We start from the raw sequence: 18,547 nt of genomic DNA, 5'->3' as shown, positions 1-18,547 counted from the left end.
TAATCCCAATTGCAAAAGCTGGAGTGCAGCCTGTATTCCAGGCTGAATAATAAGGTGAAGCCTTTATAAATAAGGAATCACTTACTATTCAGAGGGAGGGGAAATGATAAAGGTTATTTAAATTAAAAACAAGTCACACAAACAAATAAACCTCAGTGTCTTCCCCCCCAGCCCCACGCTGGCTGCCTGCTCCACACATGTTAGAACCGTGCCCTGCTCTGGCCCTGCTGTTTCACAATCTGCTCCCTGAACCTTACACCAGGCAGCAATTAAACAAACATTTCCTCCTTCTTCGGGATTTCCCCCTGCCCCATCCAGAGCTCGGCTCCAAAGTCCAGCTGAGCAGCAGGCATGGGATTGGGTGGAACAGTCAGCTCCCCACGCCTCCAACAGCCCCCAAAAACACCCAAAAAACACCCCAAAACAGGGTGGCTGGTGGTGGAGCACACAGCTGCCCCTGCATTGGGAAAAGCAGGAAAGCTGGGGTGGGCAGGCATCCACTGGCACCTCCCACACAAAACAGCCCAGAAAAGAGGAGGAGGTCCCTGTGAAACCCCAAATATCCATCCCACTGCTCCACCAAGGGAGAGTAAATGCACCAAAGCCACCAAACCTCATTTTTGCAGGATCATGTCTGTAGCCATGCTCAGAAAGGAACAAGGCTGTGGATGTCTGTCCTCTTCCCCAGCAAGTTTAAAACTGGAATAAGACCAGAGGGCTGGGAAGGGTAAGGGAGCTCCTGCCAGGGCAGGGCAGGCAAGGGAGGGAGAGCAGCCAAGGGCCAGCACAAACTGCACCCTTGGATGGCCTGGGCCCATCACTGCAGAAAAGAGGAGCCCCCACACCCCCAAAATACACCACAGACAGCCAAGCTGGCAAGGGAGGGCAATAATAAATACAGTCCAGAGATAACAGGAACACTCTGCAGAAGTCAATTAAAACCTCAGTCAGCCCTGGAGACACAAATCCTCAGAAAACAAAACTTCTTGTGCCCATCTTCATGCATATCACTGAGATTATAAGTAACTGCAGCAGAAAAATTCCATGAGAAGTCTTGTCTTAATTTGTCCATGTTACCAAACAGGTTTATGTTACAAATTTGGAGTTTATCTTCCTTGGAAAACTCTGGTCATAGCAGGGAACCAGCAAAGTGAGAGCATGATTTAAACCAAGGGGCTAAACACTGGGGAACAAAGTCAGGTTGGCTGAATTTTTGTGTGGCTGCTGCTATTTAATGGCAATGCCTCATTAAAATGTGGGATAAAGGAAGCTTTTGTTAATGACCTCCTCCTTCCCTCCCTCACCTACCTTCCCCTCAGGGTTTTGTGATCACATATAAAACACATCCCCAAGCTCCTCAAGGGATTTCTTTTTTTTTTTTTTTCCCAGCAAAGCTAAGGCTGACAAGACTTGACATTCTTGAAATGTTTAAATGGGGGAAGAGAGAGAAACAACATTTTTTCAAACCCACTTTACACATCAGAGACGAGCAAAAATTGGCCCAGAGCCAAAAGAAACCCCCCCAAAAAATTTAAAAAATACTTGTGAAATCATCTTAAATACTCCCAATGTTCCTGACAGAAAAGCCCCCAGCTGCACAGTGGAATACTGTACATTCCTGGAGGGAGCTGTGGAGCAGGGAGGCAGAAGTGACAAGCCACCACAGAGCTGCCAGTCTGTCCCCAGGCACTCCATGGGGACAGTGCCACCACCAGCATCACCCACAGCAGCACTCAGGCTCTGCAGGGACCAGCCTCCCCCTCCAAGCAGGTGGGGAGCCCTTAAAAAACCCCAAAACCCACATCCCTGGGACTTGGTAATGAGCTTGGGATTTGGAAACCAGCTAATGAAGAGGCAAGAGCCAAGATATCCAATTTCTGCCAAGGACCAGGAAAAGCACACTGCTATCAGTAGCCATTATATTAATTAATTCATACACCAGCCCATTTTGTAGCTTTTTCCAGGCTGGGGTTTCACTTTCCTGATGCTGTGGGACAGAAGTGGGCAAAGGAAATGGTGCAGATGGAGCACTAGAGCTTGCAGTAAAACCACTGAAGGTGATACAAACCAGATGTGGATGGTAACACCATGTGTTCCAAGAGGTGTTACAGCTCCCTACGTCACACACAGCATGTCAAACACCCCAGAGCCAAAACACACCCAGGAGTGGAGAGCATTCAAGGGGTGCAGAAAGGGTTAACAGCAACCCACCAAGCTCAATTATCCTTCCTGGGTTTACTAGCACAGAAATTTGGGCATCAAAGAGGACCACAGTGCTCCACTTGTGCAGTAAACTCCTTTCACCAACATCACTTCACACTTTCTAGAGTGCAAAGTTCGTGCTGATATTGTTGGCTTTCTTGCTCCCTGCTTTTTGGCACCGTTTCTCCTTCTTGGCTGTTCATTAATATGCAATCAGTACATTAAAGGCTTCATTCCACAGGCCCAGCCAGGCTGCAGCAGCCTTTTCCAGCAAGTGCTGTCTTGTGCAGGACAGATGTGCAAATGCATTTAGGTGCTCCCAAACAGTCCAAATTAAAACCTCAAGCCCTGTATTGCCATTAATTGTTGTTTTACAGAACAAGGAATTACCACAATCAGAAAACCTGGAAAGGATGCTGAATTTACACTCATGTTTTACTCCTCTATGCACTGCTTACACTAGTGATGTTTTCCACCATTTACAGACTGATCACAGTTTCATAGCAAAGGCTGCCTGAACACACTGGCACTGACAAAGTTTCCACCATTTGCATTTGAATGATGAATTGCTGGGATGCTGTGAACAGTCCTCCAAAAAATACCACCTGTTTTTTCAGCTATCTGCTGATCTTCCAGATCTGAGCAGGAAGCAGGACAGCCCTACCTCATTCACCATCACCCTGGCTGCATGGAAAACCATGTCACCATAGACCAAAATAATTCCTGCTCTTTTGGCAGCTTTTTCTGAAGGGGCTCTGCTGCCCACATGCCTCACTTCTAACAGCTCCATCACTGATCAAGGCTCATTTCAACCAGGAAACCAGCTCAGCTCAAGTTCCCCTGGAGTTCTCTACAAAAACAACCCATCAGCTGCTGGCTAACAAGCTCCTCAATTAAACACCTTGTATTTCCTTCACAGCCTCCTCTTCTCCTGCCCCTGGGCTTGACCATTTTAGCTGCTGGTCCAGCCCATCCCCTCCTGGCCCACCCAGCATCACCTCCTGCCCTGCTGTCCAAACAGGCACTGAAAACTTACCCCAGCCTCCCAGAATATATTATTAAATCCTCTCTTATTTTTCTTCCCTAGGAGACTAAACATAGGCTCTTAGCTCAATATAAAACTAAGTACATGCTCAAAACAGATCAAACACAGTTTAATTGCAGAGAGTACCAGAAAAAGCACTCTGGTCATTTTAAGCCACACTAATAAGTTTTTTTGTCCCAGTTTTTCAAGAGTTGCTTATTATGGAGATGAGCCCAACTGGAAAATCAAAATCAAGAATCCCTGAACTCTGCAGGAAGGTTTATCTGAGTTTGGGGCTGTATCTGCACTGAATGCAGCACAGCCAAATAACATTTTTCCATTACTTTTTATCACTATTGCTTCATGTTCTCCCCCATGAGCACAAGGTCCCATCAAACTTTCTCCAGACAGCCCCCAGTCCCATAAATTGTTAAAAATTTGGACTTATATCAGTGGGATTACAGAAGAACAGACAAATGTGCACATGCTGGATGGAAAGGGGACAACACAGCACTTTCAAACTGGAGAGTATTTTTCATTTATAAATAGTTTACATTTTTTGGATCCAGGGGCGGACAACCCGCTCAGTCTGTACTGAAACCAAAGAAATATCATGTGTGAGCACTAACCACAGTGTAGCAAAGATAATAAACAACAGACAGGCAGCCACATGCAATGAGACTGGTGTTTTTGGGAGGGGAGACAAATTAAAAGGAGAAGAAACACCAAATCCAGCAACCTAATCACAGCTAAAGGACTTTTAAATTAAATTCCAGAGGGACCCTTTTGTCCAATTTTGGCTGCAGGAGTGAATTCCAGCAGGGACCCAGCTCCTTACACCCCACTTTACTAATGCTTTTAGGTCTCAGACCATCATCCTGGCACAAGGGAAGGCAAGGAGGGACAAAGTGATGTCCAGGTGGTCACAGCAGGCAGGTGCATGACAGAATGGAGTGAGTGGCACACAGGTCCTGGGGCCATGCTCTGGGTTAATGTGCACAAGCATAGCTCAAATTCTGATCCAAGACAGACTGGTGCACTCCTCTGAATTTATACAGGAAATAAGTGCAAGAAACAGGAACTAAAGCACACTGTGCTCCTTGCCAACAGGTACCATGTTTGAAGTGTAATCTGAGGGGGTATGAAAACAACAGCTTGTACCCAGCTGCAGGCAAGCAAGGGCTGCTCTGGGCAAAGGTTTGCTGGGCTCTTCAGAAGCCTCCAGGCTGCTGGATTTCCCCATGAAAACTGGCTGAGCTGGACTGCAAACCTCCTACACCAGCCCCTGCTTTCTCAGCAAGTAAAGCTGAAATGAGTGCAGACATCTGCATTATCCATGCTTTTACAAATGGTTTTGTTATTACATTGAACAATATCCTTTTATCCCACAGAGGAGACGAGTCTGAAAAGGAAGTGGGACAGCTCTGCTTGCCAAGCTGAGAAACCTGGACTTGGAGCATCCCTACTGAAATCAGCCTGCCAAGACCAATTTGATGTGTTTTATTACTGCAAGGAATTCCACAAATATGCTGGCAACTTTTGAGCATCAGTGTGGGTTCCTAGGTAGGAAAAAACCTCCTTAAAAATATGCATTTTCCAGATTTTGCAAACATTCACCAGATGTAAATTCATGGGTGATTCATCTGCCATGAACAAGTGTGTAGACATCAAATCCAGCAGAAGAGGCTGAGCACCCACCTCTGTCATGAGTGAAAGTTGACAGCCAGTTTATGCCTGGCTGAACAAAGGTTTGTTTTCAATTATATTTCAAATTCTTCTAACAATAACTGTGTGGCATCTGGCACCAACACATCTGAGCCTTTGAAGTGGTTTCTGACCTCAGCTGGAAAAAGGGGGAAGGCAAAAAAGGGAATCAATCAGAAATTTCAATCTGAGTCAACCCCTTCCCTGAGGAGAAGATGCTAACACCACAGTCCCCCAGCACCATGAATGTGCTCACAAAAACAACAAGAAAACAAAACCTATGCTTGGGCCAAAATATCAAAGGGTTTGCTTTGGAAATAAGGTTAGATATACATGAGTCAGTGGTCCCAGACACAGGAGTCTTCCTGCCTACCAATCCCCTTCCTGGTCACTCATGGTCATACCTCTAACAAAGAGATCATGGCAGGAGACATCCACTGCACAAACCCAAAGTTTGGAGCATCCATGACAAGCCAGGACAGCAACATGGGTGCTGCAGAACACAAACTAGGGGATGCTGGTGGCCACACAACCAAATCACCTCTAGAAAAACATGCAGAGGTGAACATTCAGAGAAGAACATTCTGATAAGAGAACATTCCCAGGAGCCTTAAGCAGGTTTGCAGTGCCTGCAGGTACAGGAGTTGCCACACACCCTTATTTCCCTTTCTTTTTAACCCACTTTTAAGCCTCTAAACTCCTTTCCAGATTGAAATGATACTAAGATTACTGGGGAAGTCAGCGCAAGAACAGGGAAAACCTCAGTTTTAAAATCTGCATCTTTTTTTATCTGATTTATTCAAATAAGCACAGCTGTGGTTTAAGAACAACAAGGCAGCAGCTCTCAAAACTGGGAACAGTGGTTTTGGTCAGAATTATGCTAATTTAAAGAGGGATAAAAATGCCTTATTAATTTTTCCTAAGCCATGCCCAAGTCCTACCAACTCCTACTTAGGTCAGGCACTTTCTGGAAACAAACATTTTTTGGCTCAAAACATTTGCAGAATTTCAAGAATTTGCTCCACAAATCTTGAGGCTGCTTTGTTCAGGAATGCTTGACATGTGGGCAAAGGGAAACCAAAACTTTCCTTGAATGCTGCAGAAAACTTTAAATGCTCAAGATGAAAAATGCAGGAGTCAAAACTCTGAAGGAAGTGTGGGTTTCCTGTTGCATTTCAAGTATTACCCTGAACCCCTTCCTGCAGGAGGGGACAGCTGCATGCCCAGCAAGGCTGATGGCTCCATGTGCTCCCCTCAAAGCAGGGCTGCAGTTAGGAATGAATAAATAAAACAAGCTTCCAGATCCAAGTTTTCTTGGCCTTTACAGAGATGATCATGCTGTAAAAAAGCTCTGGGCAGAGAGTCTCTTCTCCCAGACAGGACCCACCCAAATGCCAATGCCCCCTCATCCACAAGCACCAAAGAAGCCACACTTGCTTTTTTTGTTTGCCTGGCTCCTGGGACAGTGCTTGACTTGTCCTCTGGAAATACCCCTTGCATTCCATGAAACTGAGAAAACTAAACCTCTAGCTTATCCATAAAGCCTAATGTTTACAGGGTTACCTTAGGTGAGACAGATCTGCACTGCTTTAATCACAGGGCCATTTTCAGGCTGAGGAGTCTCACCAAAGCAAGGCTCAGCTCCTGCCTATGGAGCTTGGCATTTATTCTTAGCATTTATTTGTGCCCAGCTTCCCAACAAGTCCCCAGTTCTGCATTTCAAACCTAAAGAGCAGGAAAACCATCAAAAGGCTTTTCATTTATGACAGACCATAACCTCCCCAAAATATTTCAATGCACATTTTCAATTCACTCCCAACCCCAGTCTCACGAGGGCTGTTGCTGTTACTGTCTATCACAGAGCCCTGGTGAAGGAACTGTCCCCAGCTGCCACCAGCCCAGGGAGCATGCAGGGATGGGATGGTAGGCAAAGGGAGATCTGGGGAATGATGCACCCTGCAATGGCAAGAGACTGCTTTATAACCAGCAGTCAGAATTACTCAGGAAACCATAGAGGAAGTAATTAGAACTTGTTGAACAGGGAAACTTTCCCATTTTGTTTCCAAGTGCACAGACCTCTAAGTCTGTGCTGAATTCCTCTTCTTTTAACTATGCACCTCACAAGCCAAGCAACATTAATTAACCTGGGCCCAAAAGTGTTCAGCTGCCATCTCATCCTCCCCCAAAAAGGGTGGATTTGTGGTTTTTTACTTGAAAAAAAACCATCTATGACAATCCTAATGGTGCACAGCCTGTTCCCCAGCAAAGCCCCAGGCTGGCATTACAACTTGCACACAGGGTGCTTCAAGCCCTGCCTTTGAGCTGGACTGAGAATTCCCAGCTGGAGAGAGAAGCAAACAAAGTGAACAGCAGGACACAGAGTCCAGGCAGCCTGAGCACACCATGGTTATCACACACCATGGCTGTGAGAGGGGGAATCACAGAGCACAGGGACACACAGGGAATATAATGGGGAAACCCTCTGCAGTCTGAATAAAGGAGAGCCTGGGAGCTCAGTGTAAGCCTGGAGACACCCAGAGGGATGCAGCACAGCCCCAGTGTCCCTGCCAGCTGAAAGGACAGCTCAGGCTCTTGTGAAGCAGACCACAAAGTGGTAACACTTGAGACAAGTGCTAAGGAGCCATGAAAAACTGTAGTAAACAGCCTGGGCTGTGATTTGGCATCTCCCAAGGATGCTGCCCAGCTGCATGGCTCTGCCTTCTCCCCACAGGGGCTGTAAATCCCAGACCCCTGGACAGCCAGGGAAAGAGCCCCAGTGCTGCCAGAGGGATGCAGCCACCCAGGGCCACTGCTTGTCACCCACAGCTGGCAGCCCCATGCCCAGCAGGCTGTGAAGGCACCTTCTTCCTGGAAGAAGCCTAACCTACTGTAACAGAAAGTTGATTTACCCACTCTTATGAACAGTCATTCAAGCCCCTTAATTTAATCAAGGTCAACAGCTTTGGGTGGTCACCACCTCAATAACAAAGGTCAGAAAGTGGGAGAATATACAAGAGGTTTACAACCATGTGAAACAAAGATGGCAAAACTCTCACAAATCCTTCCTATTCAGACAAGTCTAAAAAACAAAAAACACCACACTATTTTTTATTTACTGATTTATATACAAAATGCATGCACTACTCCAAAAGAATCCAAAGGTGTTCAAAAGCCAGAAATTCTGATTTAGATGACTTGTTTAAGGAGGAAAAAGAATGAACGGAGTTGTTTATAGACCAACAGACAGGAACAGCACAAAAATACACTTAGCAAAGAAAAAGCACAAACTATTATGACACCTTTCAAAATAAAACATCACATGGTTTGTTTAAATCTCCTAAAACAGGAGAAGTCTCCTCACACTGCCAAAACAAATGAAATACAAGTGTGGATGTGACTGTGCTGCAGTTCAGAGAGGGACAAAGGTTCACAGTGAGTTGCATGGACAAACAGAGCACAGGATGCTCTCCTGGCTCCCATAGGCAGCAAAACCTCCAGCACCAGCCAAGTGCCCTGTGCCACAGCCCCTGGCAGCTCTGCCATGCCTGTGCCACCAGCAGGTGGGTGGGTGAGTGATGAAGGAACATGAGAGAAGCAGAACATCCAGGATCAATACACACCTCACCCTCTGCAAATGACAGACATGGCCATCCCTGACATATCCCTCCATGCTCTCATCCCCTGAGGCTGCAAAGCCTCCTGAGAGAGGGAGAAACCCCATGGCTCCATGCACCTCCTTCTCCATCTCAAATCAACCACCTAGTGCAGGGGAACAGCCAAATTCAGGCTGCCTACCCATGGAATGCAGAAGAGCTCATCCTGTCCACACTGCTAGGGGACAGTTTTTAAACCTATGTTAAAGGGCTGTTTCTGGTGCTTTTCCACAGCTCTGAAGCCTGGGTGGATGGCAGAGAAACAGCAAAAAGCAAGCAGAGGGTGCCTGGGGCTGCTCCCCAGGCAGCAGCAGCAGCTCCAGCTCCCCCTGCTCACAGCACAGCAAGGAGAGACACTGGTGTTTGGACAACTGGAACACATTTAGGGGGCAATTTTTCACAGGGCCTCCAGCCAGGCCACTTCCTACAGTCGCTGTTTTATTACCCAGGACACAACACACAGACCAGCAGCTTCCCCCCAGCCCCCCAAAGTCTCCCACCACCCACTCCTACATGGACACCACCCACAGCAAACCCCAGTGCAGCACCTGCACACACAGGACACCTCCAGCACTGCCTGCTAAGTGTGACTACAAATCAATGGCCACCAAAACCTGTCACCTCCAAGGGAATCCCTTCCACCAGTGCTGCCCCAGTCCCCTCTGCACTGGGAAGCAGCTGAGCAGTGCCACACACACTGCATGCCCTGCTGGACAGCCAGCACTTCTTAGGAGCACTTTTTAGATGACAGATAACATAGAAAACTTGTGTTTATATTGGCATGCAGCAGGCTAAAACACAGTAAGTGAAGTTATAAAGCAGCCTGAACACCAGCTAGGCAAAGTGTGTCTGGAACTTGCAGGTCAGCAGTTTGGAGAGAGGCTTGTGAGCAGCTAGTGCTGATGGTAAACTCTCCAGAGCAGAGGAGTATGGAAAGACAGCAGGGTTCCATCCTGGCAAGAGCCCATCCCAAAATCACAAGCTTTGGGCAACCAGAGAAACATGCAAGTGGTGAGGATGAATCCCTGTCCCTGTGTGTGGCAAGTGGGCAGCAGCACTGCCCAGACTTAGCATTCTGAATTTCTCATTTCCTCCTTGCACCTGAGGGTTTGTCTGCCTTCCTGTAGGGAGAAAAAAACCTAAAAGTTGGAGGAGGTGGTATAAGAGAAAGCACTTCAGTTCAAGATTTCACAGCCAAGTTGCCATAGAATTCAGGAGGGTGTGTTCTCTAATCTGAAAGGATTCATCACCTTCAAAGGGGAAACATTTGCAAATGCAACCAAGCAAAGTTGAGTAGGATTCACAAAAATTATACTTAAAGACTGCACCTCTGCTAATTTCAAAAAATAATGAGATTGCCCCAGCAGGTCCAAAAAAGACATAGGAAAATTCATACAAGTTACTGCCCCATTATGAGCAGCAATATCAACACTATCCAAACCCTGCCTCCCACCCTGGAAAGCAAAATAAAAGAAAGACAAATTCTCTTGCATATAAAACTTATCTCCAGGACAAAGCTTTAGGCAGATAATGCATTTTCAAATGCAACTTGTGTATAACATTTCAAGAATCTGTAGCTCTACATCAAATTGTTCAATTGTTAAGTCTCCTATACTTCTGAAATCCACACAAAGCCACATGCTACAAACAGCCATGGCAGGTGCAAATAACTATTCTGTCTGAATATCTAGCAGGGTTAATAAAAGCTACACAGATAGCTGCAGTTTGAGACCTGTCCTTCAATTCATACTCAAACTGAAAATGGAACCACGTGGAAGTGAACCATGCTCCTGGAATTGCATGTGACACGTCATCAGGTCTTGAGAGGTGTCCCCAAAATAGCAGGGCCTGCTTCTAGACATCTCCAAAATTATATGGTTGTGGCCTGAGAGACAACATGGTGAAAACATAATGAGGGAGTGTAACACATGACACGTGTTGTGGTCCTGCTCTGAACCAGAGGAGGCTGGGGCTGCTGCACAGCCCTTGGTTAACTATTAATGGATGACTCAGCTACAACAATAAGAGGTATTTCATGTGGTGCATTAGCACAACGGCATCCTGGTCCTTGACTTAGGCCTCTGTGCATGCTAGGAAAAAAAAAAATAAATCATAGTGCATCATTTAATAGCTGGATGTACCAGGAAACAGGTTTTTTCCAGAGTGTGCAGGAAGAAACCCTTTGTTTCTCCTTGCACACCCTGGAGCCTCACACTCTACTTCTTTCTTACAAGCCACTAAAAGCCAGCAGGGAGAGCTGTCGGGGGTGCATGAAATCACAGTCCAGACCAAGGTGCTTTATTTATTTACTGTTATTCACCCAAGCTAAATTCTGTTAAATCACCCCCCTCACCCTGCATGAGGTGCTAATTCCTGCCCAGCCCAGGTCCTGCAGAGCTGATCAACCTGAAGCCTGGATTTTCCACAGATGGCTCTTGGAGGCAACATTAATCTGAATTATCTCTGCTGCATCCATCCACATGACCCCATCCTGCTCCACGCTGCAAGACAAGGGAGTCACACTGGGTGATTAGGTTAGCAGCACAAAATGATTGTGTTAAAAGCTGATGAGCTGAGCTAACTCAATCCAAGGTGTCTGGCAGGGCAGCCAACGAGATCAATTAAAAGCCCAGCAGCCCTAATTGAGAGTTTCTGGGTGCGGCTAACACACCAGTCAGGGCCAATACACAAACCAGGGCCAATACACAAGCCCTGAGCAGAGCTGCCTGCTGAGGAATGAGAGCCATCATCCCAATTTACAGCCACTCAAACTTCAAGACAAAATCTGATCCCCTCTTGGACAGATCAAAGCCCTCAGAACCCAAAGCTGGGCACTGCTGGGGCATGCCCAGGGTGGCACTCAGCAATTCCAGCTGCCCTGCACTCCCGTGGGAGATGTTCTTGAGCCCAGGTGCAAGCACAGAGCCAGAAGGGCATTTCAGGGACAATTCCTGGGGGATTTGCCTCAACATGAAAGCACCCTGAGCCCTTCCAGCAGGCTGCTCTGAAGCTGCAGTCTGGGACCATCCTTCCTCTCAGACTTCCCTGCACCAGGTGAGCCTCACACCAAAAAAGCCCCACTTCCAGGCACTTCTACATCTGCCTAAATCCCCATCAGACAGGACTCAGCAGCATCTTAAGCAGGGAAGTGAAATCTCACCCATGCTTGAGGAAGCATTTAAGTACCTGAAGTGCTTTGTTGAAGTGTCTGGGGTCTCAAACGTATTAGTTTACCACACTTAGCTTCTTGATGCCAACAAGCAAAGGGATAAGACAATCAACCTCACATTCGCTCCTTAAATTCCAAGCAGGAAATCCAGCAAAGCTCAGCCACCCCCATACCTTACAACCAGAAAACTGTAGAGCACTTTGCACAAGCAAAGAAAAAAATATTAAACTGTACCTAACACATAATAGTTGATTTTTCTAGAGAACACTTGATGGTGTGTTTGGTTTTTTTTTTTTTTACTGCCTACTGAGATGCTGGTTCCCCTGTCCTGGGAATTTTCCCTCTGCAGCTCCTCCTCCCCCAGCTCCCAGACCATCCATTCTCCCCTTTTCAAACTGCACCCATTGTAAATGGCACTGAATATTAACACAGCCCATTGAGCACTTGCTTCTTTTGTATGGGACCCCTGCGTTTCAAATTGCAGTCACTGCAGAGAGGAAAAGTCTCAGAGTGATTAAAGGCCTGTGAAGTTTCTCAAAAGGAGAGAGGAATATGCAGAGGAGGCTGAGGGGCTCCTAGAGCCTTCCACTAGAAGCCAGGGGCCTCTGCGAGAGCCAGAATGGTTTCTTAAATGGGGATTTTTATTTTTTTTTCCTTTTATCAGTATTTTATTTACTTTTAATCCTAGTCCAATGAGCCAATGTCTGCCCGGCTGTGGCTCAGTGTGGGATGGAGATGAGAAGCTCAGATGCAGAGGCTTGCTGGTAACTGCAGCCCTCCTGTAGGAGCTGATAAATAAATACTGCAGCGTGCTGAGGGTGGTCAGCGGATCCACCGACACATGTTCGCACAGGAAGGGTGGATTTACTCACAAGCACGTGTATTTATTTGTGCTTGAGCAGCAGCCCCGGAGAGGCACTGCTCTGCTGTTACCCACCGGGGCAGGCTCCAGGGCAGGAGCTGATCCCTGCAAGTGCAGAGCCATCCTGCAGCCCTGGGGACTGTCCAGAGCAGGGCACAGCAAGGACAGGCTGCAGAACACCACATCTGTGTCACTGCAAGCCACACAGGAGTCCTTTCACAAGCACCACCAGCTCCAGCACTGTCCCACCTGAGCAGGAAAACCCCCTTGGAGCACCACCCAGGCTTTGGGTTTCCATTGCTGCCCCAGGAGGAGCGAGACCAGCACCTGCACCAAGCCATCCTCCCAAAGGCTGCAGCCCCCCAGGCAGCCAGCACACTGAGCTCCACAGCTGCACGGGGCCAGGAGCCCAGGGTGACCATTACTTAATCTTTGTTCCATTATTTCAGCAGGCCTGGAAGCAGGGCATGCAGGAGAGGTACTGCCAGCAGCACTCCCCCTCCCAGCACTGCCAGCAGGACAGTCCCCCCTCACCAGCTCCTCTTCCAGCATCTGCAGGAGCAGACTCACTGCAGAGCCCGAGAGCAAGTAATGCCCTTCTTCCAAAAAAATCCCATGCAACCAGCATCAGCAGGAGCAGATTCACTGCAGAGCCCAAGAGCAAGTAATGCCCTTCTTCCAAAATATCCCATGCAACCAGCATGACCAGAGCCCCTTACCAAGCAAGCAAAGAAGCTGCCCTGACATGTGAAAGCAAAACAACAGGAGCCGACACATGAGAATGCCAGTTCAGCAAGAAATTTACAGGGAATTTTGTGACACAAACAATTTTCATTGAACGAAGTCTTTGTATGTATACACTTGAGCACAGAAATAGACTGCTCCCGGTTCAAATGCACTCCCAGACCCTGAAACCACTGACAGGCACCCACAGGACTCTAAAAAGCATTCTCTCCCCAGAGAGCAGCAGCACGGTGCAAAGAGCCAGCACGCAGGCAGCTGGTGCCTCGGGGCAACTTATCCATAGAGCCAAACCCAGAGCCTTCCTGGGAAACACAGCAGCTCTCAGCCCAGCTCTCCTGGGTACCCGAGGACTCTGCCTGCTCCCAGACGTGCCAGGCACACACATCCTGACCCAGAGGGATCCTCATGCACGGATGGTCAGTATCTCCCAAAACATCCCACAGTCATTTGGGTCAAAAATGCAAAATACTTCTGTTTAGAATAAAAACTGTCTTTACTGCAGACCTAGCAATGAATTAACTATTCAACCACAGCCTCACTGTCCCTAAATCTTCTCACCAAAAGCTGTACCTAAAATATTGCTGCTTTATCACTAAATAGCAAAGGAAAAACCCCAGTCATACATGATGCCTAAAGATAATACCTCTTGTCACTCCTCAAAAATCAAAATGTGTGAAGAGACAGAAGCAGAGGATACAGAGGATGTTCCACATCACCAAAACTGCTTGAGCCCTGGCTTTTTTGGGGCACCAAGCACTCTGTACTTAAGCTTAGCCCTAAACTTTATGCCATACATAACACTCTGCTGTAAAAACAAACTTCAGCACTGCAAAGGAGCTCTGTGCACATCAGCTGCCCAGCAGGGTTGGACTGTCCCCTTGCACCAGGAGCCCTTCCCAGCTGCTGCTGGATGGGATGGGTCATGGCAGTGTTGCAACGTGCCCTGTGCAGCAAGTCAAGAACATTTATATAACTGGTACAGAGGGCTGAGCTGCCTGTTGCTTTTAAGAAAGATAAAAATATTAAAAAAAAAAAACAAAAAAAAAAAAAAAAACAAACAAAGTAAAACAAATCAATCTAAAACCATCCATGCAATACTACATTAAATATGAGAGACTGCAGCCCCTCTGAGTATCAGCTATTCCTTCTGAAAGCTTGGGAGAAAAATTACAACTCCGAGCTCTGCTGCCAGCAGAGAAATAACAATAGTTTCAAAAAGCTCCAGTGCTTTTCCTCGGTACTGATAGTCCTGTTGACAAAATAGCGGCGTGATTAAGTCTGCTCCAGAACCCTCCCCGGCTGCCGAGCCGCATTTCCAACCCCACAAACAAAAGCTTTATCTCCAACACACTGAAAGCCGACTCCAAGCACTGCCTCAGCATTGTGGCACTCGTTAGGAATAAAGATAAACTGCTAAAGAGGGATTGTTCAATAGCGCCTTAATGAAGTTAAAGCAGTGCCACCAGAGCCACTGGAAGCTGGGTTTTATCTCGTCTCCTATTAGCGATCCAACATGCCCAAGCTTATCACCCCCGGCGGGATACAGCCTGCCCAGCAGGGACCAGATGCGGGATGCACAGCTCCAACATCGCCTGTCCCTACCCGATTTACGGCTGGAGAACCCGCACCCTCTGGGCTGCGCCCCCGCATCAGCCACGGACCACTGCAGACCTCCACACTCGCCTTCTTTCTCGTTAAAAAAAAAAAAAAAAAAAAAAAAAAAAAAAAAAAAAGAAAAAAAATACAAAAAGCAAGAGATACTTGCACACGGTGCTTTTATAGAGAGCATTTAACCACTCAAGAAGTGAGTTATCAACTCTCTGCTGTTCACTCGCAAATTAATTTATGATCCCACAAAGCCTGAAAAATATGCGTCATCCTTGTGATCCTAAACTGAAATAGCTAATTTTAAGTAGTTAAGAGTAACACTGTTTCTAGTTCTGAAAAAACAGAAGTATTTGCAACAGCTTCAATCTCTTATTTTTACACTAGCTATGAGGAGGGGAAAAAGCCTTAATGTTGCATTTCCATATACAAAAGTCATAGTTTTAATCAATTCTTGTTAGTTTGCAACATACAAAGTTACAAACTGTAAGTGTCTAAAAGATCAAGAACCCATAGGTCTATAGCAGAAGATTTATACGTGTTCTTACTTCACAAAAAAAATTTTGACTCAACACAAGATACTCCAAAACCTGCTCCACTTGAAGAAGACACTCCTGGGTATTAGCACTCCGGAAAAAAACACTCAATAATAAATTTGTTCTGTCTGGGATATTAACGCACTTCCTTGCCCGAACAAAGATACACCATCCTATTTTAAGACGTGCATGGGAATGCTGGAATTGTTAAAAACTTGTTCTGAAAGGTGAGGGAAAGATCCTTCAGAGCAACAGGTGAATGGGATGAGTCAGGGCTTTAATACAGAGGCCACACGTTCCTCTCAATATGAGACATGATAATTTCATGTAAAACAAGGCACTTCTGCAGCTAAAAGTGAACACCACCAGGAGAACGCGACAAAACTCTAATAATTCTTCTTAATAAGGAGCTGGATGATATCCAGCAACACTTCAGTGACTGTCCTCTCTCCTGGCAAGGCTGAGGAGTATCTATTGCAGCCAGGTTTTAGAGATTCGATGATCTATGAATCTGTTCAAAAAGCAGAAAGGCCCCGCAACAGAAGCGCTGTTTCCCTTTCTGGACACCGATTTCCCGAAGTTAGCTAACAGCTCAGGCACTCAGTTTCACAAGTTTGTGAGCACACACACACACACTCTCAGTACTCCTGGACTGTTAAACGACTCGAACTCAATGCTGAGCACACTTTTCATCCTGAATCTCCTGAGCTTTAAGTGTTTAATGTTTTATTTCACCTTCTCCGAGCCCAGAGCAGCGGTCACACAACGGGAGCGGACCCGCCGCACTTCCCGGGAAACAGCAGACACACAACTCTGCGCTTGGACACGAACCTGAGCACTTTGAAAACACCTCCTAAGGGGTAAAAAGCACCCCACGGTGCCGCAGCAGCCGCCAGGTGCGGGGCTGTGAGCTCAGCAGCCCCAGGACATGCGATACACCGCAGCTCCACAACTTATACACACCAAAGGACCGAGGGAGCGCAGCCAGCCGCGCCGCCTTCGCTGGAAAACACCTGGATTTTACCGAAACGCCACAAAACCCTCGACTCCCTTCCGATCCCCCGAATTTCACAGCCTATTAAAAGCTGGCAGCATTAAAAGCCAGAAGAGCGGCGGCGGAGCTGGGGTCCGGATTCGGGGAGCCGGGCGCGCCCCGCTCCCAGCCCCGGGACGGACGGACGGACAGATGGACGGACGGACGATGCCCTAATAAGGATTCGGAAGCCCAAGCTGGCTGTTATCTGCAGCAGATCCCATCGCTGAGACACCAAACCCGCTCCCGGCTCCCTTTCCCCCGGGACACCCGAGGCCAGCCCCGCACGGACCGAGACACGGGAGCCCGAACCACAGCACCTCCCCGGGACCAGCACCGAACCCATCACCGGGCCGACCCCGCCATCCCCCATCCCCGAGGGGACACCGCACCGCGGGACACGCTCCGCACCGCGCAGCCCAGCGCCCGCAAGGCTCAAACAAACAAACCGGAGTTCCGCGGGGGTTTTTGTTTAAAGTTTTCCTGTCTTTGACAACAAGCCAACGCGCGGCGGTTTGGCTGCCCGAGCCCCGCGCACCGCCCCCGGTGCCCCCCGGTACTCACACGTGCCGCGGCCAGCGGGGCAGGTCCCGGGGCAGCGCGGGCAGCGCCAGCCCGCCGCAGCTCAGCGCGTCCCCGCCGCAGGCGCAGCCCGCGGGGCAGCCGGCGGCGGCCGAGCCCAGCAGCGCCAGCAGCAGCAGCGCCGCCGCCGCCCGTGACGGCAGCGCCATTTTGTATCCGGCACCGGGGAACGGCCGCGGCGAGAGGAGGCGGCGGCAGCAGCGCTCACACCGCGGGCGCTCAGCGCCGCTCCGCCGCCCGCAGCATCGCCTCGGCCGCCGGCCCCGCGGGGCGCTACGGCACCGGCATGCGCCGGGCACTGCCGGCCGGGTCGAGTGCGCGTCCCCGCCGCGGGAAGCGCTTCCTGCCGCTCCTCCCGCTCCGCTCCGCACGGCTCGGGCTCGGCGGGCGCCGGCCTGTCCCGGTGCGCTGCCGCGGGCTCGGAGCCGCCGCTGCCGCCCGGCCCGAGCGCCGCTCGCCGCGGACCCACGTTGGCGACACCGCAACATGTATCCGCGCCGCCCCCCGCGCGCCCGCCCATTGGCTGCCGGGCGGCCCCCGCCGCGCCGCCATTGGTCAGGGGTCCCCCCCTCCACGGCGCCGCGCAGCGCCATTGGTGCTCACGGCCCGTCAATCACAGCGCGGGCCCGCCCATTTCCCACTCCAGGTGTGAACGCGCGCGGCCGCCGCCCCCCCGCGCCGCCCCTCTTAAAGGGGCCGCGCCAGCGCTCGCTCCCCGCGCTGCCGGACCCCCGGGAGCACCGGGGGTTCTGCGGGAACACCGGGGGTTCTGCGGGAGCACCGCGGCCTGCGGGCATCCCCGCACCCCGGGCTGTGCCTCTGGAAACGCCACGGAGCGGCCGTGGGGCTGCACTCCGCCGCGACACGCGTGGCAGGAGGGGATGGGTTATTCACGCGTGTTCCATGGCACACCTGAGCGGAGGATGCGCTTCCCAAATGTGCCTTTGTGTGGATCCCAGCTCGGGAGATGCCGAGGAGCAGCCAGCCCGAGCGGGTCGGGCCGTGACTCACCGGGAGCCGCACCGGGAGCATCGCGGGCACGGCTCGTTCTGGAGCAGGGATGCGCTCCGAGCGCTGGGCTGGGAGGATGCTCCGAGCTCAGGGGAGAGCATCCAGCTGGCTCTGCTCAAGTTTGGATGTGGCCCAGCACAGCATTTAGGGAAGGAAGCTCCTGGAGTGTTCAGCGCACCCACGGCGGGCGGGAGAGCGATTTAACCCCTTACAGCAGGAGTTACATGGGGAGAAGGGGGATATTTTAGGGAGAGAAACACATATCGCAGGCCAATCCCGCTTAACCTTTGATTAAATCTGCAACCTTCTACTGCAGATTCCTCCTGAGTGCAGAGACAGAGCCGTATTTCCTTCCTAAAACAGAATGGGGCATTGCACTGCAGGATGCTCCAATCATGCTGCTCATCCCAATATCATGCATC

The 18,547-nt window shown here is 49.4% G+C and overlaps 1 protein-coding gene across 2 annotated transcripts in view; it reads right to left on the bottom strand.

Moving 5' to 3' along the window:
• The window catches only part of LRIG1 (leucine rich repeats and immunoglobulin like domains 1), an 87,933-nt gene extending 70,211 nt beyond the window's left edge, over positions 1–17,722 (bottom strand). The window contains exon 1 of one of the 2 annotated variants that reach the window (XM_056501254.1): positions 17,097–17,722. In XM_056501254.1, coding sequence (XP_056357229.1) covers positions 17,097–17,707 — 611 coding nt within the window. In that variant the 5' untranslated portion in view covers positions 17,708–17,722. Of the gene's footprint in view, positions 1–613; positions 634–17,096 lie in introns of those variants that run through there. The other variant, XM_056501255.1, reaches the window with a different exon arrangement.
• Positions 17,723–18,547: the final 825 nt, after the last annotated feature.

Source organism: Oenanthe melanoleuca, chromosome 12 (genome assembly GCF_029582105.1).
Source record: "Oenanthe melanoleuca isolate GR-GAL-2019-014 chromosome 12, OMel1.0, whole genome shotgun sequence".
Lineage (NCBI taxonomy): Eukaryota > Metazoa > Chordata > Aves > Passeriformes > Muscicapidae > Oenanthe > Oenanthe melanoleuca.
This window is presented reverse-complemented; position numbering and strand designations above follow the sequence as displayed.